Source organism: Heterocephalus glaber, unplaced genomic scaffold (assembly GCF_053883595.1).
Source record: "Heterocephalus glaber isolate CG9 unplaced genomic scaffold, H.glaber_assembly_v1.0 deba00001447, whole genome shotgun sequence".
NCBI lineage: Eukaryota > Metazoa > Chordata > Mammalia > Rodentia > Bathyergidae > Heterocephalus > Heterocephalus glaber.
Window position 1 is genome coordinate 840,032 of NW_028258299.1, and position 24,483 is coordinate 864,514.

Below are 24,483 nucleotides of genomic sequence, written 5' to 3' on the forward strand. Positions count from 1 at the left end.
CACAGCAAGCACAGGGGAGGCGGGGCTGCCAGCTTCCCAGCCGGTCCTCCCAGAGTCACCCTGCCCGCTGGGTGTGCAGGATTGCCGGTCATTTCAGTAGGTGAAGGGCCCGCTGTCTCCAGAAACAGCACCGAATCCGGACCATAGGGACAGTGTCCTCCTGGCCCCAGGGCCACCTCCGAGGTCACCAAGAAGGCACCAGCGGAATCTGAGGCACAAAAGCAAAAGGCTGAGAAGTCTTTATGACGGTATAAGATTCGAGGTATAAGGCCGAGAGGCGAAGTGGAGCGGAGGCAGCGAGTGTAGACGACTCTTCCCTGCCTGGGACCTGGGGTTCGCAGGGACGGGAGGGGGTGGGATCCCCCGATTCTAGGCCCTCGGGAATCCCGGGCCTGAGCTGCTGAGCCTGGTTCGCGGTCCTAGACCACCTAGATTCGCGGCCGCTGGAACCACCCGGAGTGTCAGCTCGGACAGAGTCTTCACTCCGTGCGCCCGGGGACGCGCACCGAACACCCCGGGCTCCGCTCCCGGCCCGGGCCCAGCTGCTTCGTCGCTAGGCGGAGCCACACCGCGCGCGTTCCCATTGGCAGCAGGTGGCCCCGCCCTACCCGACAGGTAATCCACCCGCGCTCCCATTGGGCTGTAGCCGTCGGCGCCCCGGGGATTGGCCAGGTGGAGCCCCGCCTCGCCCTCATTGGCCGCAGGTGCCGCGCCCCTGGCACACCGCCCGCCCCCCATCGGCCCGCGCGCCCCCGCCCGAGTCCCGCAGCGTGGCGAGGCCGGCGCCGTCCGTCGGGCCTGCGCGCGCGCGCGCCCCTTCCGCGTTCCGCGCCGCCCCACCCGCCCGCCCGGCGGCGCCATGCCCAGTGCGCTCGGGGCGCGGCGCTGAGGGGCGCCATGCCCGGCCGGACCGGCCCCAAGATGGACGGGCGCGGCGGCCGCGTCCGCCTCAAGGCGCACTTTGGCGGGTGAGCTCGGGCGGCGCGCGGGGTCGGGCGCCTGCGCGAGCCGACGGGAGGGCCCCTGCCTGGCTCTCGGGGGCTTCCCCGGGAAGCTGGCGGGGACGCGGAGGCCGCAAACCTGTGCGGATGAAAGTCCCGCCACACTGAGAAAACTTTGGCGACTTTCCGCCTGTGCTGCAGGCAGAACCGGGGCTTTTTCTTATTTCGAGGCTGGGTGTTTGCTAAGTGACTTGTGATCCTCCTGCCTCAGCTGCGCGAGTAGCTGGGATCGCAGGTGTGGGCAACTGCCCCGGGCCAGTGTTTAAAAATCGAGGTCATCTAAGCTGATCCTGGATTTAAGGGGCCTCCTTTGAGAAAAGCCTGGGACCAGGCAAGGCCACGCGCGAGCGTGACAGGGCGGTGACCGGTCAGGGCTCACTGGACCCGGCGCCCGGGCTGCTGGCGCTGTGGTGTGGAAAGGGGCGGGGACCCCGCAGGTCACTGCCCCGGGACTCGGAAGTGTGGGGAGCTGTCCTCAGACAGGGGAGGGTCGCTCCCGGGAGAGGATTGGTCCCGAGGCAGGGCAGTGTAGGCCGGCGGTGTAGACTGCAGGGGCTGGGGCTTAGGTCTCGGAGGAGGAGAGGGGAAGGGAGGGGAGCAGAGGCCCCCATCATTCCTCAGGGTCTGGCTGGCCGGCGCTGCCAGGGACACTCAGAGGGGCTCCCCCCCCCCCCCCCGCAGCCGTCACCTCTGAGCAGGAGTGGCTGGTCTGGCGTCAGGCTGGGGGCTGCTTGGCTCGGGGGTTTGGGCTGGGAACTTGGCTGTTTCTTGCTCGGGACGCTTGGGGGTTCCAGCCCCTGCCTCTCTGTGGTGCATCCTTGGGGTGGGGGCAGTGACTCGGCCAGAGGGAGAGTCGGACGAGGTCAGAGTCGCTCCGGCCCGGCTGGCGGGCTGCTCTGTGTGGACGCTGCGACAGCCAAACCGAGGGCCCACCCTCCGTCGGAAGTGTCGGGGGCCCACAGCCAGGCCCTCAGGCCGCCCCAGGCGAACCCCACCGGCCCGGCCCCTGGGAGCGCTTTGGTTACGCGGTGTAATTCAACCTGCGGACTCCAGTTTCCCAGCGAGTGTGGCGTCCACACCCTCCTGTCTTCCCGGCCTCCTCCCTCTTCCCAAGGGCCTGCCTCCCTTGCCTTCCCCTCCCGCCTCCTCCCTGTCTCCTCTCCCAGGTGCCCCTCTGTCCCCTCCCCCTGCCCGGAAGTGGCTGAGGATCCCGTCCCAGGGCTGAGACCGGCAGTGCTGTGGGGAAAGTGTCTGCCCTCAGAACCAGATGGAAGCCGTGGGTCTGGTGCCATTGTGTCCAGGGCTCCAGCCGCCCCTAGGGCCCTGCGTGAGGTGCACAAGAGTGCTGTGCCGGGTGCCCATCCCCTTCCTGTCCCCAGCTGCCAGGTGTGTCTGATGAGCCTGTTCCCCGTCGGCCAGGCCAGGACTCTGCAGGCTGTGGGGAGGACAAGCCGCATCAGTCCTTGTGGACAGCGTGGGCTCTGGGGCAGCCTCGTCACCGCCACCCAGGGTGCCCGTCCAGGGAGGGAGGTCTTTGGCCAGGCTCCAAGGGTGCCCGGTGGGTGCCCCGCAGAGGACCTGGGGGCTGCTTGCTCTGGGTTTACCGTCTCGTCACACGGACTGTGCAAGTGTGTTTGTGGTTGGTCTGAGCAGCCCTCCTTCCTGTTTGGGAGCCCCAGAGCATTTGAGTCAGCTGCGGGTTTCTGCTGCAGTTCTGATGAGTGGGGAAGGTCGGCTCCTGCTCAGTGTTTAGTAAAAACAGTCGCACCCGAGTGAGTCCCTTCCTTGCCTGGGGACATGGAGGGGGTGATGTCCTCCCACTTGCTGTCCTGGGTCGTTGGGTGCCCTTCACCAGGGAAGGGCCGGGAATCTCAGCATCTCCTGACATCCACATTCAGATCCCAATTTGAGAGGAAAAGATAGAAGGCAGTGACAATCTGGGACTCGGTTTTCAAAAAAAAGTTCCTGGAATTGTGTCACAGTTGAGACACTGAGGTCCGTCTAGTCCTGCAAGGGCTTAAAAAGTGCTACCTCTGAGCCAGCATGGTGGCGCATACCTGTAATCCTAGGGCCCTGGGAGGCCGAGACAGGAGGGTTGTAAGTTCAAACCCAGACTGGGAACTTAGGGGGACCCTGTCTCAAAACAAAATAAGAATGGCTGGGATGTAATTCTTGGGCTTGGATCAGTGAGCTCCTGTCCCCGCCAGGGTCACTGTTGTGGAGAATGGGAACGTGGCACAGTTGCCCAGGCTGCACTACAGGGTGCCATCCAGTGTGTCCGCCTGGCCCCCAGAGCGCAGGTGGTGGCTTCTCACTGCGGTGAGATTGGGTTCGTGGGGAGGCTGTTGTGTTGGCTGGGGAAACTTCCATTTCATCATGGAGCCAGTCATTTGCTCCTTAGTCAGCATGTGGCCTGCCTCAGGTGTGACCCGGTGACGCCCCGCCCTCTTTGCTGCAGGGACATCCTGATCACCAGTGTGGACACTGTGATGACCTTCCACGCGCTCTGCGGAGAAGTGCGTGACATGTGCAGGCTGGATCCACAGCACCCGCTCACCCTCAAGTGGGTGGACAGCGAAGGTAGCCCGCCCTCTGTCCAGGCGTCCTGCGTGGGAGGGGCTGTGGGGCTGCGGGTGTGCAGGCTGCTTCCCCGGGAGGACGGCTGGAAAGCAGCAGCAGCCGGCTCAGCAGAAGCCCGGCTGGGAGAGGGCAGTGAGGCCCGGCTGGGGCAGAGGTGGCCCCTCAGGCGAGTCCTTCCCCACCGCCTAGAGCACCTCCCTGCTGCTGTCGGACAGGGCCAGCCAAGCACAGCCGGGCGGCATTCGCCTGTCCCGCCTCCCCCTGTGCATCTTGGTCTGTCTCACTCTCCCCACCTATCTCCCTCACTTCTCCTCAGTCCCAGACACGTCTAGAAGATGGCCCCACCCGGCTGAGCGCGCAGGGCCCGAGGACCCAGTCCAGCAGGAGCCTCCCGGGGCTGCTGTGTGAAGCTCTAGGTCCCCGTCCAGCTCAGGGTGCAGGAGCCTCTCGTGTGGCCTGGGCTGACCTGGGAGAAGGCTCTCTGCTCCCTTTGCAGACTGGCGGGCCTTCTCTCTGGGGAGTCCTGAGCTGGCCTGAGCTGGCTCCGGGGCCTCGGCTGGGGTGGCCAATGGAAGACGGTGACACCTGCCCACCCTGGCACCTCTGCCTCGCCTGGTGGCCTCAGTGTGCCTCTTGCCCCGCGCAGGTGACCCCTGCACCGTGTCCTCCCAGATGGAGCTGGAGGAGGCCTTCCGCCTGGCCTGTCAGCACCGTGACGAGGGACTCATCCTCCACGGTGAGTGACGGGCGGATGGGTCTCTGTCCGTGGGCATGGGCGACCCAGACATCTTTGGCCAGGGCATCTTCTGCAGACCACCAGCTGGGGGATGAAGGCCACATGGGGGACAGCAGTTTAAAATCTTACGATGCCGAAGATGTCAGGATTATACTGTATTTGTAGTACTGGGAATTGAACCCAGGGCCTTCACACTGAGCTGCAACTCCAGCCCTTTTGTGTTTTTTATTTTGAGACAGGGTCTCAGTAAGTCTTTTAATGGGCCCAACCTGGGCTGGAACTTGTGATCCTCCTGCCTCAGCCTCCCAGAGTGCTGGGATGACAGGCGTGCACCACCACGCTGAGGGAAAGGATGTTGGTATGGCACTCTTCGGGCTGCTTTTTCTCCCTGGCCCATTGTAAACCACGCAACACCTGCTGGTACACGCGTGGAGCCAGCAGGCCGAGTGCAGCCTGGATTCTTGTGGTCCTCGCTGCTCAAGTTGCTTCCTCTCCAGGCGGCCTCCTCCGTGTCCACAGCCGGCCTGCTCACCTAGTTCTGCCCATCTCGGTGCTACCAGGGGTCGTGGCCTGTGGAGGGCCTGGCATGAGCAGGAGGTAGGGGCTCCCCAGCTGCCTGCTGTTTGCTGTGTCAGTGCCGGAGACTGACCCTCAGCTCTGAGCCAGTGCCATGTGGCAGCTGGAAGCTGTGGTTTCAGCCTTGGTTGGACAGCTGGGTGCTGTCTGGCTCCAGGTGTCCGGGCCACCGTGTGGGCTGCTGGGTGTGGCCGGCCAGCCTGGCCGTGTTCGGTCCTGGTTCTTTGGGCTGGACCAGGTGGGGAATCTGAGCCGGTGGGCTAAGGTACCCAGCTGTGCTGTGTGGACATAGCTCTAGACATAAACCCTACTGTAGGCCACCTATTTTCATGATGACAAATGCATTTGTTTGGCCTCCTGTACTAGAAGGTACCTTGAAAATTCACGAGCAAGGAAATACTTGTTTTAACCATTTATAGTATTTTCACTTGATCTTAGCCAAAAAGCCAAGAAGCGATGATTTATAGTATTTTCTATGCTGGTTTAGTCATTTGTAGAAGTCCAGGGTGTATCTTGAAGTAGTTAACTTTGAACTCTGGTGCATATGGAGAAATGGAGTCTGTTGTGCCTTTAGAAGCCAGTTTCAAGGTGAGCGCAGCCCCTGCCCGTACTGAGTAATGGGCTCGGCTTTGCTCTGCAGCCTCGCAGCCTAGGCACCCGATCGCCTTCTCCCATGTTTTCAGTGGCTTTGGAAGCCTTACAGAGAGGGTTTGGCAGGAGACTGGCTTGGTTTCCAAGGCTTCTGGTGAAGGACTCTCCCCAGGGAGGTCATCACGGGTGCTGTGCTGAGTGCTTTGTGTGGCAGGATCTCTGCCAGACCGGCACGGGGCAGGCCCTGAGGGGAGGGAGGGACAGGCTGCAGTGAACGCTAACGCTTTTGCTTCCCTCCTTTCCGCCCAGTCTTCCCAAGCATCCCGGAGCGGCCTGGCCTGCCCTGTCCCGGAGAAGACAGTGAGTGCTGCGATTTTCCTTCACCTCACGTGGAGCGGGCCGGGGAGAAGCGCTGACCTGTGGTGTGGAGTGTGGGCGGTGGGTGTTGGGACCCTCCTGCTGGGTCTGCGGCCAGCCCCGTGCCTGTGAGTGGGGTTTTCACGTGGCTGGTGCCCTCGGCCACTTCCTGTGTGGGGTCGGCTGTCCTTTAGCAGCAGAGGGCAAGCTCCAAGAAGGACAGAGGGTCAGGGGAGGGTGTTGCTGCGCCCGTGCCGGCCCCGCTCCTCTCTGCAGGGTGCAGGTGGAGATTGGCCAGTAGGTCCTGGGCAGTGGGCTCTGGGGGACTCCTGTCCATGAGCCTGGCCGTCCTGGAGGCCGTGCTGAGGGAGGCGTGGTTACCAGCGGAGCTTCCTGGGCAGCTGGGCGAGAGGGAGAAGGGCAGGAGGCCACAGCCCGTGTCTGTGTGGCTTTGCCCCGGAGGTGGGGGAACCTGGAGAGTCGGGCTCGGCGCCCCTGACGAGCGTCTGGCCTTGGCAGCGTAGCCTGTTGGGCTTTGGAGCAGGGCTGGCATGGGGTTTCAGGTCGCCCTCCTGCGGGTCCCTGATGCTGACGTCTCTTGTGGTGTGGTGCCTGGGTCCATGGGCAGGACAGGCACCTGGAAAGGTGTCTTCGTAGGGGGCTTGTCTGCTGCACCCCTCAGCCTTCAGGGTGCCGGTCAGCAGAGTCCCCCACTGTGTCTGCTACAAGCTGGATGAATTTTTTTCATGGTTTTTTTATTGGGGGTTTATCCCAGGACATTTGCACTGAGTTACATCCCCAGCCCAGTTTTATTTTATTTATTTATTTTTTTGTGTCGGAGATTGAACTCTGGACCTTGTACTTGCAAGGCAGGTGGCGGCACCACTGAGCTAAATCTCCAGCCCTCTAGTTTTATTTTTTATTTTGAGGTAGAGTCTCCTTAAGTTGCCAGGTTTCCCCTGGAATGTACAGTCCTCTTGCCTCAGCCTCCAGAGTGTGGGTTAGAGGCTGTAATCCCACACCTGCTGTCACCTGGGTGACGTCTACCTTGGGGATAAGACTGTCCATGTTTGTCAGCTCCACCCTGAGCCAGGTACAGGGGGAGCCCGGGGCATTTGTGAAACCCCTCCCAGCCCAGTGGTGTACGGACCACACCGGCCTGGAGTGGGGAGGTGGCCCCCGGGGCATCACCGGATGTCAGGGCTCAGGTCCCTGCCAGTGGGCAGAGCGGGGAGTGCCAGGAGTGTGGATATCGCCAAGCCTGGGGCAGGACTGTGCCTTTGCTGAGGGTCCTGGATGGGGAGGTGGGGCTGCCCGAGGCTTTGTGACTGGGTTTTGTTGGAGCTTCCTTAGGGCCTGAGGTCCATGGGTTGGGGTAGGGAAGCCTGGTGGGTGGGCGCTCTGCATCCCGGCCTTGGCAGGAGTCGGAGGTTGGGGCCTGCACCTGCAGCCGTGGAGGATGTGGCCTGACAGTCACCCTGCAGCAGTGCAGAAGCCTGCTGTGCTCACCCAGGGACAGGTGACCGGGACCTCAGTGCCTGGTGGTATTTGTGATTTGCTCAGGGTGGGTGACAGGGGCCACCTGGCGGGCAGTGGATGGCTGGTTGAACTGCACCCCACCGGGGCCCCAGGAAGAGGACTGCATGGACGGAGGGACAGATGGACCAGGTGACCCCAGCAGCTTGGGCTCATGGACCGACACCCACCTGCGGCATAGGCGTAGGTCTGCCAGGCGCCTGCTCTCGTGCTCTCTGGACTCAGCTGGTTTGTGCTTCCTTTCTCCTCTCCCCTCCCTGTCTTCTGAGGCTGGTCTCCCTGCAATGCCGCGTGGGCCCAGACCCCCCGCCCGGCTGGCACTCAGGCCCGCGCCACGGTGCCGCCGGGGGCTCTGTGTTGTTTCCAGCCGTGAAGTGCACTTAGCACTTGTTGCTCCCCTCCCCACTTTGCAGTGACGAGGGTTCCCATTGCTAGGCAGCTGCCACCTCTGCCGGTGCCAAAGCGCATCCCTCACGGCAACCCCAGCCCACGGGCATCTGCTGGGCCCGGTAGCCACCCGGCTCCGTGGATGCTTCCTGTGCTGGAGTCCTGTGCTGTGCCGCTGTGCCTGGCTTCCCGCACTCAGCAGCCTCCTCAAGGCCTGTGTGCTGTACGCCTCAGCTGCCATTCTTTCCCTTCTCTGTCATTGTTCCCATGTCCGTGTCTGCGTACCCAGTGATCTCTCCTGGGGCTCACGCACGTGCACGTCTGGGTGCTTCTGTCCGCTCCCCACCATCCCTCTCCACTCTCTATCCCTTAATCCATTTCCCATTCCTATTATCTGTCTTTTATTTTGCGCTCTATGCTGTAGCACTTTGGGTGTCTCACGTGAGAGAACTCATGCAGTAGTGAAGCTTGTGTATCTGACTTATTTCCCTTGATGTCATGGTCTCACTGGGCCCGTTTCCCTACGAATGAACCCCGTTTGTCTTCATGACCGAGTAGGACTGCACTGCATGTAAGTAAGATGTCCCTGTTTAATGGCAGAGGAGCGCTGTTCGGACTTACAACCCATCTGCTTTTTGTGCGGTTCTCTACATCTTGTCTGTCTATAGAGGATCAGTGTCTTTTCCTTTGCCGTAGCACACAGTATTTATACAGCGCTGTAATTTTTCCTGACTGTACTGTACAGTACAGGGCTGTAGGTTTGCGTTCTGTTATGCAATGTATGCATTTAAATTATGCAAATAAAGCCGGGTGTGGAGGCGCATACCTGTACTCCCATACTCAGGAGGCTGAGGCAGGAGGATTGCAGGGAGTTTGAGGCCAGCCTGAACAACATAGCAAGCTCTGCCTCAAAAAAAAAAGTTATGCAAATAAAAACAAAGTCATCAAATTGGAGCTTCCCTTGACCATTTCTTTGCTGTGAATTCTGTAATGTACGTACTCTATACAGTTCCTTGTTTAGTGACCAATTCATTCATCGGTCTGCAAAGTTTTTTTTTTTGGTACCGGGGATCGAACTTGGGTCCTTGCACTTGCACAGCAAGCGGCGAAACCACTGAGCTAAATTCCCAGCCCCTGTGACCAATTCATTCAATGACTGAGTTGCAGGAACGTGGCTCGTCTTAAATGAGGAATGTCTGTACCACATCTTTTTTTTTTTTTTTTGATACTGGGGATCGAACTCAGGTCCTTGTGCTTGCACAGCAGGTGGTGAAACCACTGAGCTAAATCCCTGGCCCTCACATCTTCTTTATCCACTGTCTGTTGACGGGCACATGGGCTGCTCCCAAGACTTAGCTGTTAGGAGTTGTGCCGCTGTAAACGCAGTTGTGCAGGTGCGTCTGCAGCATGACGTCTGTGGCTCATTCAGAAAGAGTCCTAGAAGGGGAATGGCTGGGTCAGATGGGATTTATAGTTTTAGTTTTCTGAGGAATCTCCACGCCGATTTCTAGTGGTTGTGCTAGTTTACATTACCACCAGCAGTGAGTAGTAGGATGCCTTTTTTTGCCTGTAGCCTTGCCAGCATTTGTTATTATTTGATTTCTTTCTTTCTTTCTTTCTTTCTTTCTTTCTTTCTTTCTTTCTTTCTTTCTTTCTTTGGTTTTTTGAGACAGAGTCTCACAACATAGTTCAAGCTGGCGTTGAACTCACTATGCAGCTGAGGCTGGCCTTGAACTCGCAGTGATCCTCCTGCCTCAGCCTTCCTAGTACTGGGATTACGGGCATGTGCCACCACACCTGGCTGGCATTATTTGATTTCTTGATTTAGGCCATTCTTCCTAGAGTAAGATGGAATCTCAGTGTTGTTTTAATTTGAATTTCTCTAATGGCCAGCGATACTGAGCATTTCTTCATGCACTTATCAGCCATCTGTACTTCTGAGAAGTGTCTGTTGGTTGCAGTTGCCCATTTTTTGACTGGGGCTTTTATTTACTGGGTCTGATTTTTTTAGTTCTTTATATATTCTAGATATGAGTCCTCTGTCTGAGGTGTAGCTGGCAGAAATTTTTTCCCACTCTGTAGGCTGTCTCTTCACTCTGTTCGTTGTTTCCTTTGCTGTGCAGAAGCTTTTTAATTGATGTGATCCCATTTGTTGTGCCCTTGGGATTCTTTTCAGAAGTTCCTTGCCTACACCTGTGTCTTCAAGAGTTTATCTCCATCACATTAAGTGTTTCTGTTTTAACATTCAGATCTTTGATCCATTTTTGAATTTAGTTTAGTACTGTTTTGGTTACTTTTGTTGTTGCTCAGACAAAATATCTGACACCCAAAGTTAGGGAGGAGGGGTCTATTTGGCTCGCAGTTTGCAGAGGTTTCAGTCCATAGTGGGCTGGCTCCAAGGCAGGGTGGCACATGGCAGAGGGGCATCATGGGGAGAAACAGTCCATGGCAGGGCAGGCAGGAAGCAGAAGGCAGCAAAGCAGCAACCAGCAGGGACCCTCTTTCCTATCCCTTTTATCTTACCCAGGCTATGTCCCCTTGGGGTGGTTAGCACTCACACTGAGAAGGGGGGACTTTTAATCCTATCCAGAACTGTGCCAAACCAATCAGTGGACTGATTTAGTAATCACACACCCTTGATCCCAGCACCACACTCCCTAGATTCAGCCACCTCTGAAAAGCTCCACCTATGACCACATGAGGCTTTGCGGGACATTTAGACACAAGCCATAAGAAGTACAAAGGGAGATATATGGGTCTAGACTCAATCTTCAGCATGCTGGTATCCACTTTCCCCAGCACCATTTATTAAACAGGGTGTCTTTCCTCCAGTGTATGCTTTTGGCTCCTTTGTCAAAGATCAGCTAGTTGAATGTATCTGGGGTTGTTTCTGCTTCCTCTATTCTGTTCCATTAATCCACATTTCTGTTTTTGTGCCAGTATCATTGCTGTTTTTGTTTTGTTTTTTGAGACAGGGTCTCACTATGTAGTTCAGGCTAGCCTGGAACTCTTGGTGATCCTCCCGCCTCAGCCTCCCAAGTGCTGGGATTACAGGTGTGCACCACCATGCCCAGCCATGCTGCTTTTATCACTATAGCTTTGTAATGTAACTTTAAATCTGGGGTTGTGATTGCTCTAGCTTTGCTATTGTTACCTAGAATTGCATTTGCTATTCTGGGTCTCGTCTGGTTCTATGTGAATTTTTGGATTGTTTTTTCTAAATCTTTGAGGAATGCTGTTGGTAGGTTGATTGGGATTGTATTAAGTCTCCGTATCAGGTTTGGGAGTTTGGCCATTTTGACTATATTGGTTCTGCCTATCCTGGAACATGGGATATCTTCCCATTGTTTCGTGTCCTAATCTCCTTTTTCAGCGTGATGTAATTTTTGTTGTAAAGATCTTTTCCTTCCTTGGTTAGGTTAATTCCTAAGTATTTAATTTTTCTTGATACTACTGTGAATGGTATTATTTTCCTGATTTCTTTCTCAGTGAGTTAATTATCAGTGTATAAGAATGCCATTGATTTGTTGACTGTGTCCTGCCACATTGGTGAATTTGAGTATTAATTGTAGGAGTCTATTAGTGGAAATTTTGGTGTCTTATGGGTAGAAGATCATGTTGTCTACAAATAATGATTCTTTTTTTTTTTTTTTTTGGTACTGGGGATCGAACTTGGGACCTTGTGCTTTCGAGGCAGGCGCTGGAACAACTGAGCTAAATCCCTGGCCCCTAATAATGATTCTTTGACGTCTTCCTTTACTGTGCATATCCTTTTGTTTCTCTTTTCTGATTGCTCTGGCTAATGTTTCAGGGACTGCTGAACAGCAGTGGTCATGGCAGACATCCGTGTCTTGTTTCTGGTTTTAGAGGGACAGCTTTGTTTTTCCCATTCAGTATGATGTTGGGAATAGGGTTCCATTCTTTTTCCTCTAAGACAGGATTTCGCTATGGAACCCAGGCTGGCCTCAAATTCACGATTCCCCTGCCTTAGCCTCCCAGGTGTTGGGTTACAGCTGTGGGTCACTGTACCTAGCTTTTTTCCAGTTTTTAAAATTCCGGTAAAATGCTCGTAACACAATTCGCCATCTTACCATGTCTGGCTGTGTAGTTTCGTGGTATTCGGCGCGCAGATTGTTGTACAGCCTTTGCGCCTTACGCTCTCTTCCTAAACTGAATCCGCCCACATTAGCACCACCTCCCTGCCCTGACCCCCTCTTCCTGTGGGACTCAGCCCTCCAGGGACCCACGAAAGCAGGCTCCTGTCGCTTCCGGTTCCAGGGTGTCCTGGGTCTGACCCTCCGCGTGTGAAGGGTGCCTTTTTCCTGCCCGACCTCGTCCCTGCGTGTCCGCCTCACTCGTGGTGTGCGGGTGTCCTCTCCGCCGAGGCTTTGCCGGGGACTGGCGCTGCTGGCGTGGGTGACTCTACTCCTGACGAAGGCCCCCACCACTGGTTCCCGCAGGGTTCTGCGCCAGGCGGCGCCCAAGGGTGCTGGTTTTCTGCGCCTCCCCCTGGCACTTGCTGCTTTCCCTCTGGTTTGTTTCCGGCTGCAGCCTTGGCCCCGTGGGAGTCTCCTGGGGTTTCAGTGGCGTTTCCCTGGTAACGGTGCTGTCAGGCACCTTCGCACTGCCTGCTGGCTTCCTGGGAGCAGGGTCTGCTTGGACCCTCTGCCCTTTTGTCCTCTTGCCTGTTTTTGCGGGATTCTGTTGCTTGCTGCTGCTGTTTGTTTTGAGATGGGGTCTTGCTGTGTGGCTCCCCGGCTCTCCGTCCTCCCACCTCAGCCTCTGGGGCACCGCTGCTTCCTCTGACCTTCTCTTCTTATTTTTATTTATTAAAGTGGAAATATTATGTTCTCTTGATTATTTTTTATTTAATGTAATACAAGTAGGTTTTAAAAATATTTTATTTTCTTTTCAAATTTTAATTTTATTTTATTGGTACATTTTAGGTATATAATATATTATAAATAATAAATTATAATAGAAAAAATATAAATATAAATTATAATATAATTTCATTGGGAATTTGCACCTTTACATAATCTCTCTTGGCTCTTATTTTTCCCCCTTCCCCTGCCCTCCCTTCAACCCCTCCATCCCTCCCTATTTACAAAGACTTTGTTTCCTTTTTTTCCTTTTCTCATATTAATTCCATTCCCTTCTTTCCTTTCCCCTACCCCTCCCACTTCCCCTTCCCCTTTGCCCCTTTTCTTCCTATCTCACATTATCTATTATACCTTTTAGTCCTTATTTACACTTTCAGTTTCTCACACTAGAGGAACTATTCAGTATTTACACATGTGTGTCCTATTTATTTCACTAGAGAGTATTGCCTCAGGGCCAGGGATTTAGCTCAGTGGTTTTGCAGCCTGCTGTGCAAGTGCAAGGACCCGAGTGATCCCCGGCACCAAAAAAAAAAAAAAAAAAAAAAAAGTATCGCCTCAATGTGCATCCACTTAGCTATAAATGTCTCTAATTTCTCATTTTTTATGGCTGAGTAGTACTCCATTTTATTTTTTTAAAAACCCACATTTTCTTTATCCAGTCTCCAGTCGATGGGCATTTGGGCTGTTTCCAAGCTTTAGCTATTACAAACTGTGCTGCTATGAACAGGGGTGCACATATATCACTGTGGTATGATTCTTTCAATTCTTTGGGGAAGATACCCAGCAGGAGAATAGCTGGGTCAAATGGGACTTCCAGTCCTAGTTCTTTGAGGTATCTCCATACTGATTTCCACAGTGGTCGCACCAGTCTGCACTCCCAGCAGCAGTGGAGCAGGGTTCCTCTTGCCCCACAGCCCCGCCAGCAGTTGTTATTGGTTGATTTCATGATAGCAGCCATTCTTTTTTTTTTTTTTGTATTAAATTCTTTTATTGGTACATTGTAGGTATACAACACAATTACATTTCTCATTGGGAATTGTACCTTTACATAATGCATCTTGGTTCTTATTTTTTCCCCATTCCTAGCCCTCCCTTCACGCCCTCCACCCTTCCCTATTTACAAAGACTTTATTTCCATTTTTTCCATTTCTCAGCATTTTTCCTTTCCCTTCTTTCCTTTCCCCGTCCCTCCCACTATCCCTACCCCTTTGGACCTTTTCTTCCTATTTTACATTTTCGATTATTCATTCTAATCATTGGTACATTTTAGGTATACAATATAATGACATTCATCATTGGAAATTTGCACCTTTACATAGTCTCTCTTGGTTCTTATTTTTCACCCTTGCCCAGCCCTTCCTTCAACCCCTCCAGTCCTCCCTATTTACAAAGATTTTGTTCCTATTTTTCCATTTTCTCATATTAATCCCATTCCCTTCTATCCTTTCCCCTAGCCCTCCCAGTTCCTTCCCCTTTGCCCCTTTTCTTCCTATTTCACAATACCTATTATACATTTAGTCCTTATTTACACTTTCAGTTTCTCACACCAGAGAAACTATTCGGTATTTACACATGTGTGTCCTATTTCACTTAAGAGTATCGCCTCAATGTGCATTCTCTTAGCTATGAATGTCTCTAATTTGTCATTTTTGATGGCTGAGTAGTACTCCATTTTATAGAAAAACCACATTTTCTTTATCCAGTCTCCAGTTGATGGCCACTTGGGCTGCTTCCAAGCTTTAGCTATTACAAACTGTGCTGCTATGAACATGGGTGCACATATATCACTGTGGTATGATTCTTTTAATTCTTTGGGGAAGATACCCAGCAGTGGGATAATGGGGTCAAATGGGACTTCCAGTCCTAGTTCTTTGAGGTATCTCCATACTGATTTCCACGGTGTTTGCACCAGTCTACACTCCCACCAGCAGTGGAGCAGGGTTCCTCTTTCCCCACAGCCCTGCCAGCATTTGCTATTGGTTGATTTCATGATAGCAGGCATTCTTTCTGGAGTGAAGTGGAATCTCAGCGTTGTTTTCATTTGCATCTCTCGAATGACCAGTGATGTTGAACATTTTTTCATGTATTTATTTGCTATTTCTACTTCTTCGAGAAACGTCTGTTCATTTCAGATGCCAATTTTTGGATTGGGTCTTTAAATTTGGGAGGTCTGATCTTTTTAAGTTCTTTATATATTCGAGATAGTAGACCTTTGTCTGAGGAAGAGCAGGTGAAGATTTTTTTCCCACATTGTGGGTTGTCCCTTCACACTGCTGGTGGTTTCTCTTGCTGTGCAGAAGCTTTTTAATAAGAAGAGATCCCACTTGTTGATTGTTTGTGCTAGTTCACGGGCAACTGAGGTTTTGTTCATAAAATCTTTTCCTACACTGATGTCTTCCAAGGGTTCTACCTAACCTCTGTTCCAACTGGTTCAGAGTTTCTATTTTAATATTTAGATCTTTAATCCATTTTGATTTTAGTTTAGTGCATGGTGAGAGATACAGGTCTAGTTTTAATCTTTGGCAAGTTGAAGCCCAATTTTTCCAGCACCATTTATTAAAGAGGCTATCTTTCCTCCAGTGAGGGTGTTTGGCTCCTTTGTCGAAAATGAGATGGCTGAGTGTGTCTGGCGTTGTTTCTGCATCTTCTAATCTGTTCCACTGGTCCTCGGGTCTGTTTCTTTGCCAGTAGTACTATGCTGTTTTTATCACAGTAGCTTTGTAGTATAGTTTCAAGTTGGGGGTTGTAATATCCCCTGCCGTATCTCTGTTACCTAGAATTGCTTTTGCTATTCTGGGTCTCTTCTTAAGAGTTCCAGATGAATTTTTGGATTGTTTTTTTCAAGGTCCGTGAAGTATGCTGCTGGGATTTCAATTGGGATTGCATTGAATCTGTATAGCAGTTTTGGAAGTATGGCCATTTTCACTATGTTGATTCTTCCTGCCCAGGAGCAGGGGATGTCTTTCCATTTTCTGATATCATCTTCAATCTCTCTTTTCAGAGTGCTATAGTTTTCAGAGAAGAGGTCTTTGATTTCTTTAGTTAGGTTGATTCCTAGGTAGTTAAGTTTTTTGGATGGTATTATGTTGTTTTTTTTTTTTTTTTGGTACCGGAGATTGAACTCGGGACCTTGCACTTGCTAGGAAGGCGCCGGAACCACTGAGCTAAATCTCCGGCCCCTAGGATGCTATTATGAAAGGAATTGTTTGCCCTATTTCTCTCAGTGAGTCTGTTGTTTCTATGGAAGAAAGCTATTGATTTTTGTGTGTTGACCTTGTATCCAGCTACTCTACTGAATTTGGTTATTAAGTCTAGAAGACTTTTGGTGGAGTTCTTGGGGTCTTCTGTATAGAGTATCATGTCATCTGCAAATAATGACAATTTGACTTCTTCATTTCCTATCTTTATTCCTTTTATTTCTTTCTCTTGTCTAATTGCTGTGGCTAATGTTTCCAAAACTCTATTGAACAGGAGTGGTGATAGTGGACATCCTTGTCTTGTTCCTGATTTTAGTGTGAAGGATTTCAGGTTTTGACCATTTAGTATGATATTGGCTGTTGGTTTTTCATAGATAGCTTTTATCAGATTGAGGTAGAGACCGTCTATTCCAATTTTTTGTAGGGTTTTTATCATAAATGCATGTTGGATTTTGTCAAATGCTTTTTCTGCATCTATTGAGATGATCATATGGTTTTTGTCCTTGGCTCTATTGATATAGTATATAACATTTATTGATTTACGAATGTTGAACCATCCCTGCATCCCTGGGATGAATCCCACTTGGTCAGGGTGTATGATCTTCTGCATTCTATTTGCCAGTATCTTATTGAGGCTTTTTGCATCTATGTTCATTAGTGAGATTGGCCTATAATTCTCTTTTTCGGTTGGGTCTTTCTCTGCTTTGGGGATCAAGGTGATGCTTGCTTCTAGGAATGAATTTGGGAGTATTGCTTCCCTTTCAGTTTCATTGAAGAGTTTAAACAGTAGTGGCAGTAGTTCCTCTCGAAATGTCTTTTTGAATTCAGCAGTGAAACCATCAGGACCTGGGCTTTTCTTAGTTGGCAAGTTTTTAATTACATTTTCAGTTTCATTGATATTGGGTTGTTTAGAATTTTTAGGTCTTCCTCGTTCAACTTCGATAATTCATACGTATCTAGAAATCTGTCCATTTCTTATGTGTTTTTCATCTTGTTGGCGTATAGGTTCTCGAAGTAGGTATTTATGATCCTCTGGATTCTGCTGGGTCTGTTGTAATTTCACCCTTTTCATTCCTAATTGCATGGATTTGGGCCTTTTCTTTCCTTTTTCTGATAATGTTGGTAAGGGTTTGTCAATTTTGCTTATTCTTTCGAAGAACCAACTCTTGGCCTCATTGATTTTTTGGTATCATTCTCTTAGTCTCCATTGAATTGATTTCTGCTCTGATCTTTATTATTTCCTCCCTTGTATGAGCTTTGGGTTTGTCCTGCTCTTCTTTTTCTAGAAGCTTGAAGTTCAGCATCAGGTTGTTTAATTGGGCTCGCTCTGTTTTCCTAATATGAGTATTCACTGCTATGAGTTTCCCTCGTAAGACTGCTTTCATTGTGTCCCATAGATTCTGATATGTTGTATTGTCATTGTCAATTAATTGAAGGAACTGTCTGATTTCTTCTTTAATTTCCTCTGTGACCCATTGGTTATTCAGAAGTGTGTTGGGCTGGGGATTTAGCTCAGTGGTTCCGGTGCCTGCCTTGCAAGCACAAGGTCCCGAGTTCAATCCGCGGTACAGAAAAAAAAAAGTGTGCTGTTCAATTTCCATGTGTTTATGAAATTTTTTTGGTTTCTTTTGCTATTGATCTCCAATTTCATCACACTATGGTCTGATAATATACAGGGGATAACTTCAATTCCTTTGCACTTACTTAAACATGTTCTATGAGCGAGTATGTGGTCTATTTTGGAGAATGACCCGTGTGCAACTGAAAAGAATGTGTATTCTGATTTTGTGGGGTGGAACACTCTATAAACATCTGTTAAGTTCATTTGTTCAAGAGTTTGAGTTCTAGTATTTCATACTTATTTTTTGTCTAGTTGATCTATCTGTGACAGTGGGGTATTGATGTCCCCCACTGCTATTGTATCAGTGCATATATGACTTTTCATGTTGATTAGTATTTGTTTTATATAGTTGGGCGCACTAGCATTTTGGTGCATATATATTTATGATTGTCATCGCTTCCTCTTGGATTGTTCCCTTTACTAGGATGTAGTGTCCTTCTTTGTCTCTCTTAATCAGTGTTGGTTTGAAATCCACTTGATCTGCAAAGAGGATAGCTACTCCTGCTTTTTTTCGGGTTCCCGTCGCATGGAGTATTGTTTTCCACCCTTTAACTTTCAGTCTGTGAGTTTCATTTTGAATTAAGTGTGTTTCTTGTATACAGCATATTGTTGGATTTTGCTTCTTGACCCATTCTGCCAGTCTATTTCTTTTGATTCGTGAATTGAGACCATTAACATTGATGGTTATAACTGATACCTACTGACTTAACATTGTCATGACTTTTTCTTTTTGTTGGATTCTCTCCCTTTGCATTTAATTTCTTGTCATGCCTGATGGATTCATTCTGCAGGGCTTCCTGGGGTTGTGATCCTCATTGTCTTTTCCTAGGATATTGTCTAAAATTTTTTGGAGGGCTGGTTTGCTATTCATGAAGTTCCTAAGGTGCTCTTTGTCATGAAAGTATCTTATTTCTCCATCGATTTTGAAAGATACTTTTGCAGGGTACATCAGTCTGGGTTGGAGGCTGTTTTCCTTTAGGGCTTGGAATACATCAGTCCAAGCTCTTCTTGCCTTGAGGGTTTGTGTTGAGAAGTCTGCTGTGATTCTGTTGGGATTTCCTTTGTATGTGATTTGTTTCTTTTCTCTCACTGCTTGTAGAACTTTGTTCTTCTGTTGGGTTTCTGGAATCTTAACAATTATGTGCCTATGTGTAGATGTTTTTTGATCAAGGCTAGTTGGAGTCCTATATGCCTCCCTTATCTGTATGTCAAGTTCTTTTCCCTGCTTGGGAAGTTTTCTGCCATCACTTCTGTGAACAGTTTTTTTGTGTCATCTGCGCTCTCTCCTGTTTCTTCATTGACTCTGATCAGTCTTATGTTATTCTTTTTTGCATTGTCTAGCAGCTGCTGGATTGATTTGTTGTGGTCCCTTACAATTTTAAAGCAGTTGTTCTTTTCCTGGTCACTCATTACAATCTTATCTTCTATATCTGAAATTTTGTCCTCACATTGGGTCATTTTGCTGTGTAGACTTTCAGTGGAGTTTTTAATCTCCTAGAAATCTGTTTGCATCTGTTTTATGGATTCCACTTGTTTCCTGTGTTGGGATTCCATCATGTTCCTCAGATCTTCTATTTTTTTATCTGTGTCCTCTCTAGATTTATTAATCATGTATTGCATTATGGACACAATCTCTGCTGTTATCTGAGAAATTATTTCTGATTTCATTTTTTCCAGATCCTCTTTTGTTGCCAGTTCAGGGAGTCCAGGTGGTTGAGCATCAGAATGTTCCATCTCGTTTCCCTTTGGGGTTGCTGTGGGTGATCTGGAAGCCTGGTTTTGAGACTTGTTTACGTGTCTTCTCAATTCGACTGGTGGGGGCGGGGCGTTGTTGGGCTGCTGGGACCCATGTGGTTCACCCCCTAGGCACAGGGAGCAGTGCTAGGGCCACTTGATTATCTGTGCCAGGAGCCGGTCTGCCACCCGTGGGCTCCCGAAGCTGCGGCTGTGCTGCCTCTGGTGGGAGGCTCCATGGCCTTTGTTGCCTCGGAAGCTCCATGGAGAGAGGCAGGAGGAGGAGTCTGTCCGGAGGTGGTGGAGCCTGGGCGGCTGGAGGAGGATAAGGTGGAGGATTCTGACCTCCACTCAGGAGCTAATATGAGTAGATATTAATAAAGAAAATATAAACACTCTTCTTCTATGAAAATATAAAACAAAATTTCATAGCAAAATAATTAGAGAATAACAGTTGTTAGTACACAGTGTGTCCAAACAATGGCCACAATGTTGCTCTGAGTGCAAACCATAGCCAGCCTGTGTCCATGTTTAAATTGGGTTAATGCTTGTTGGTGTTAGGCATTTTCTGTAGAGCCTGCATCTTGGCCCCGTCAGGTATTTGATTTACAAATATTTGCTCTCCTGTTTGTTGCCTTCTTGATAGTAGAGCCCTTTGGTGTACAGGTTCCAGAGGTTTCTGGAGTCCGGTTTATCTGGTGTTTCTGCCCACTTTTGTGAGCAGAGGTATGCATATGGAACGGGGTGCTGGCGCTGGTGCACAACGCATCTCCGCTCTTTCTTGTCCTTTTTCCTCCCTCCTCCATTTCTTGGTCCCATTCCCTTTGGAAAAGCTCTAGCTCCCTGCTTCCTCTCATCTTACTTTTATTTTGCTCTTTATTTATACTTCAAGTTTCTCATACAAGAGAAGCCATGTGATATTTAAGCTTGTGTGTCTGATTTATTTCACTTTAACATTATGGTCTGAAGGTGCATCCAGTTTCATACAGATGACTCAAGTTTATCCTCCTTTATGGCAGGTAGTGCTCCATTGTGTGTAAATGCCACATTTTCTTTATCCACTCATCTGTTGATGCACACGCTGTATAGGTTGCTTCTAAGGGTTAGCTGCTGTGAATGGTGCTGCTGTAAGCATGGGTGTGCATGGATCACTGTGATATAATGTCTTTAACTTTTGGGAAGATACCTAAAGGGAAATAAATGGGTCAAATGGAATTTGTAGTTGTAGTTTTGTTTTTTGGGGTTTTTTTTTTTTTTTGGTACTGGGGATCAAACTTGGGACCTTCCACTTGCGAGGCAGGCGGCAGAACCACTGAGGTACATCCCTGGCTGTGAAGGTTTTTTTAATCTGATTTTTTTCTTTCGTAGCCTATACTTTTGTTGTCATGTCCAGGAAATCTTTGCCTAACCCAGTGGTGTGAAGCATTTGCCTTGGGTTTTTTTCCTAACATTCTATCTGCAGGGCTCACATTTAGGTCATGGCTCGGTTCTGAGTTAATCCCTGTGTCTGATATGAGGTGAACTTGTACCCCCATCCTTGGTGGTTGGGTGTCCAGTTTTTCCATCAGTCTGTTCCCCACGGCATGGCCCTGGCACCTGTGGGCTCTCATTTGACCTCATATGCAAGACTGTATTTCTGGGCTTTCTCTTCCCTTGTTTGCATGTCTGTCTCTTTGCCATCCGGGAACGATGGATTTTGTAAAATCCTTTTCCAAACCAATTGGGATGACCGTGTGGTTTTTCCCTTTCCTTCTGTTACTGTGACATGTTCTGCTCATCAGTTTCGTACCTCCGACCATCCTTGCATCCCATGAACACATCCTACTCGGTATTATTATTACTGTTGCTGCTGCTGAGACAGGTTCTGGCTATGTGGCCCAGGCTGGCCTCGAGCTTGCAGTGATCCTCCTGCCTCAGCCTCCCAACTGCTGGGATTACAGGCCTGCACTGCCGTGCCCAGCTTCTCATGGACTATACTGTAATAATAATAATAATAATTATTATTATTATTTGTGTGTATTGGGGATCAAACTCAGAACCTGCGCTTGCCAGGCAGGTGCCTGTGCCACTGAGCTATATCCCTGGGGTGTAATTATTTTTTAATATGCTGCTAATTCATTTTACAGTGTTTTGTTGGGGGTTTTTGTCAGTGTTCGTCACAGGTGTACTCTCTAGTGTCTTTGATTTTGGTGTCTGGCCCAACAGAATGAGTTAGAAGTGTTCCCTCCTCTCTGTGTTTTTTAGAAACATTTGAGAAGGACTGGTAAAAGTTCTTCACCAGTGAAGCCCTCCTGCCTGGGGTTTTCTTTGTTGGGAGGTTTTTGGGTTTGTTTTTGTGGCAGGGTTTCACTACCTCACCCAGGCTGGTCTCAAACTGACGGTCTTCCTGCTTCAGCCTCCTGAGGAGCTGGGATTACAGATATATGCCACGGCACCCAGCTTGTTGGGAGTTTTGGGTTTTGCACATTCCTGGGGATTGAGGCCAGGGCCGCTTATGTGGTAGGCAGGGCTCTGGTGTCAAACTACCTTCCTAGCCCTGGATCTGTGATTCTCCTGCCTCAGCCTCCTGACAGCTGAGATCACAGGCGTGCACCACCACACCCAGCTTGTGAGGGGATTCCTGATCCCAGACTCGATTTCCCTGTGCTTTGCCTTTTCTGTTCTTGGCGACTTTCTTCCTCTGGCTGTTTGTGTTGTTCATTTCCATGTATGTGACTTTCCCACCCTGCTTCCTGCCTCCCAGCCTTAGGGCGCGGTACCCGGGACTGGGCATCTGGGGACACCTGTGTCTGCAGCCCAGGTGAAGCAGAGGAGCCATGTGGTGCAGCTGGCACCTGGGTCGCCCGGCACAGGGGCTTAGGGTCGAGCTGTGGGCCCCTCGGGCCCTGCCCGTGTCTTTCCTGGCCCCATGGATCTGGGGCTGAGTCCCCAGGCCCTGCACTGGCTCCCTTCGCCCTGCCCCTTGTAGCTCAGGATCGTGGTGTAGTCAGTGCGTGCGTCTGCCTTTCGGGTGAGGAAATGCTTAGCTCTCGCTCGCAGTTTGATCTTTGATCTCTGTGCCTGGCAGTGCTGGCCGTGGGCGGGCACGTGCCTCCTCTCCGCTCAGGGTCAGAGTGGTTCAGGCGCTGGTCCCTGGGCACTTGGGGGCCTGAGGCACTTCTGGGGCGTGGGGACCTGGAGCAGAGGCTGAAGGGGCCCAGGGCGGGTGCCCCGGGAGGGTGGAGGGGCCGTCCTGCCTCTGGGCTGCCAGTTGCACGCTGGTGCTTTTTGCCCCCCACTTTATCATGGCCAAGGGGACGATCCCTCCCTCAGGGCCTCTCTCCTCACCACCCAGATCCCTGAGGCAGAGTCACCTGTGGGCCCTGGCTGGGGTGGCCCCAAGGAGGAGGAGAAGCCGAGGACCGGAAGAACAGCCCCACTAGTGTCCCTGTGTCCGGCTGCTGGGCTGCCACAGGCCAGGGCCGACCCTGGCCTGGCCCTTGGCCTGCAGTGGGGTGGCAGGTGCCTGGGGCTGGTGGCCCAGCGGCGCTGGTCTGCGTACCCCTTGCCCCTCCTGCACCTCCACCCTCCCACACCGCCCCGTGTGCCCGCTTCTGTCTGATTTCAGTGCTGGGGACTGAACCCAGGACCTCTGGGATCCTCGGCAAGTGCTCCACTATCGAGCAACGTGCCTGGCCCTTTCCTGTGTTCCGAGGCAGGTGTTGGCCTCAAGCCCGTGAGGCTCGGCCTCTGCCTCCCAGAGAGCCGGCGTTCCAGGTGGGCGCCACGCGTAGTTTCCACAGGGACACCAGTCTCCAGGTGATGCAGAGGCTCCTCCCACCATCCTCCCCAGTCCCTCTGCAGGATGCTGCTGCGGGAGGTTGTGCCTGGGGCTCAGGAGTGGAACATGGACATGGTGTCCGCGGGCAGCTGCCCTCACCCCTCATGGTTGTGGCCACGTGGAGGTCCGCTGTCTGTGGACTCCCAGGGGTGCAGGGCTGGGCCGCGGGGTGGGGTTTGGTGCCAGGCGGGGTCCTTAGCCTTGGCCCTGTCTGTCCCCTCGTACCCAGCTGCTGTCCTTCCCGCTCTGATCCTCGAGCTCCATGTGCGTCCTGACAGATGAGCAGCTGCCCAGCAGCAGAGTGGGACGGGGCCCCTGTCCCGGGTGTTGGCAGCACGAGTGTGTGGGCAGCTTGGGGCACTGCGTGTGTGGCCGTGAAGGTGTTCGGAGCAGCGTGCACTCGGCGCCACTGTCCCGCTGGACGAGACCCTGTGTGACTTTGGGCAGGCGAGCCGGGTGCCCTGTGCCTCAGCTGCCCCCTGCAAAAGAGGGCGGGTGAGGATCGATGGCATTTGGAAGGACCCTGGGGCACACTCAGTGCACGTGAGGCGTCCTTGCACCCCTCCGGCCATGCCCAGTCGACCGGGTGGGAATGCGTCCCCCACGGAGGCCCTTGGCCCCACAGCACCCTCATCCTGTCCTCGTGGGCAGCGCAGGATGGCGTGGGGCAGGGCAACTGTGGCGTGGCCCAGGCACAGTGGGTGGTTATCAGGAATCCTTTCCGCTTCCCCGGCACGTGTGGTTCCCTGGTATTTATAGGTATGCCTATTGTTTTAGTAAAAACACAGTTTCATCCAGCTTTGTTTAAGATTATTTATGACAAACCAGAAAAGCTTCTTTTCTACCTAAAATAAACTTCCAGCAAGATTAGCAATCTGCCAGTTCAGCCTGCATTCTCTAGAGTTCTGCAGAGGGGATGCAGTATTTTGGGATGGATTGGAGGAAGGAGGCTGAAAGGCAGTGTTTGTGATGTACAGCTAGTCACATGTATGAGTTTTTCCACTGGCCCGGGTAAATTGACATTTTCTGCTGAGGCCTAGTGTGGCCGTGTAGCCTAGCTGTCTTAGGGTTTATGGTCACGGGCAGGGCTGCAGGCCCTTCACTGGAGGGCCAGGTACTGAGTGTCCTGGGCCGCCCTGGCTGCATCAGAACCATGCAGTGGACGGTGTAACTGATACCTCAGCTAGAGTGCGTGGCTGTGTCCCCATACAATCTTACCTATGGACACTGACGTTGTTATTTCTTATGCTTTTCCTGTGTCTCAAAATGTTACTGTTCTTTTTGTTTGTTTGTTTTGAGACAGGGTCTCGCTGTGTAGTTCAGGCTGGCCCTGAATTCATTAGGTAGCCTAGGCTGGCCTCGAACTTGTGGCAGTCCTCCTGCCTCAGCCTCCCAAATGCTAGGATCAGAGGCATGCGGCACCATGCCTGGCATTGGTATTATTCTTTTTTTTTTTTTTTCGGT

The 24,483-nt window shown here is 51.2% G+C and overlaps 1 protein-coding gene across 2 annotated transcripts in view; it reads left to right on the forward strand.

Annotated features, from left to right (window-relative positions):
* Positions 1-813: 813 nt before the first annotated feature.
* The window catches only part of Prkcz (protein kinase C zeta), an 88,223-nt gene continuing 64,553 nt past the window's right edge, over positions 814-24,483 (forward strand). The window contains exons 1-4 of one of the 2 annotated variants that reach the window (XM_087214559.1): positions 814-968; positions 3,460-3,581; positions 4,228-4,317; positions 5,794-5,844. In XM_087214559.1, the coding sequence (XP_087070685.1) occupies positions 898-968; positions 3,460-3,581; positions 4,228-4,317; positions 5,794-5,844 (334 nt within the window). In that variant the 5' untranslated portion in view covers positions 814-897. The remainder of the gene's footprint in view (positions 969-3,459; positions 3,582-4,227; positions 4,318-5,793; positions 5,845-24,483) is intronic. The other variant, XM_004863806.4, reaches the window with a different exon arrangement.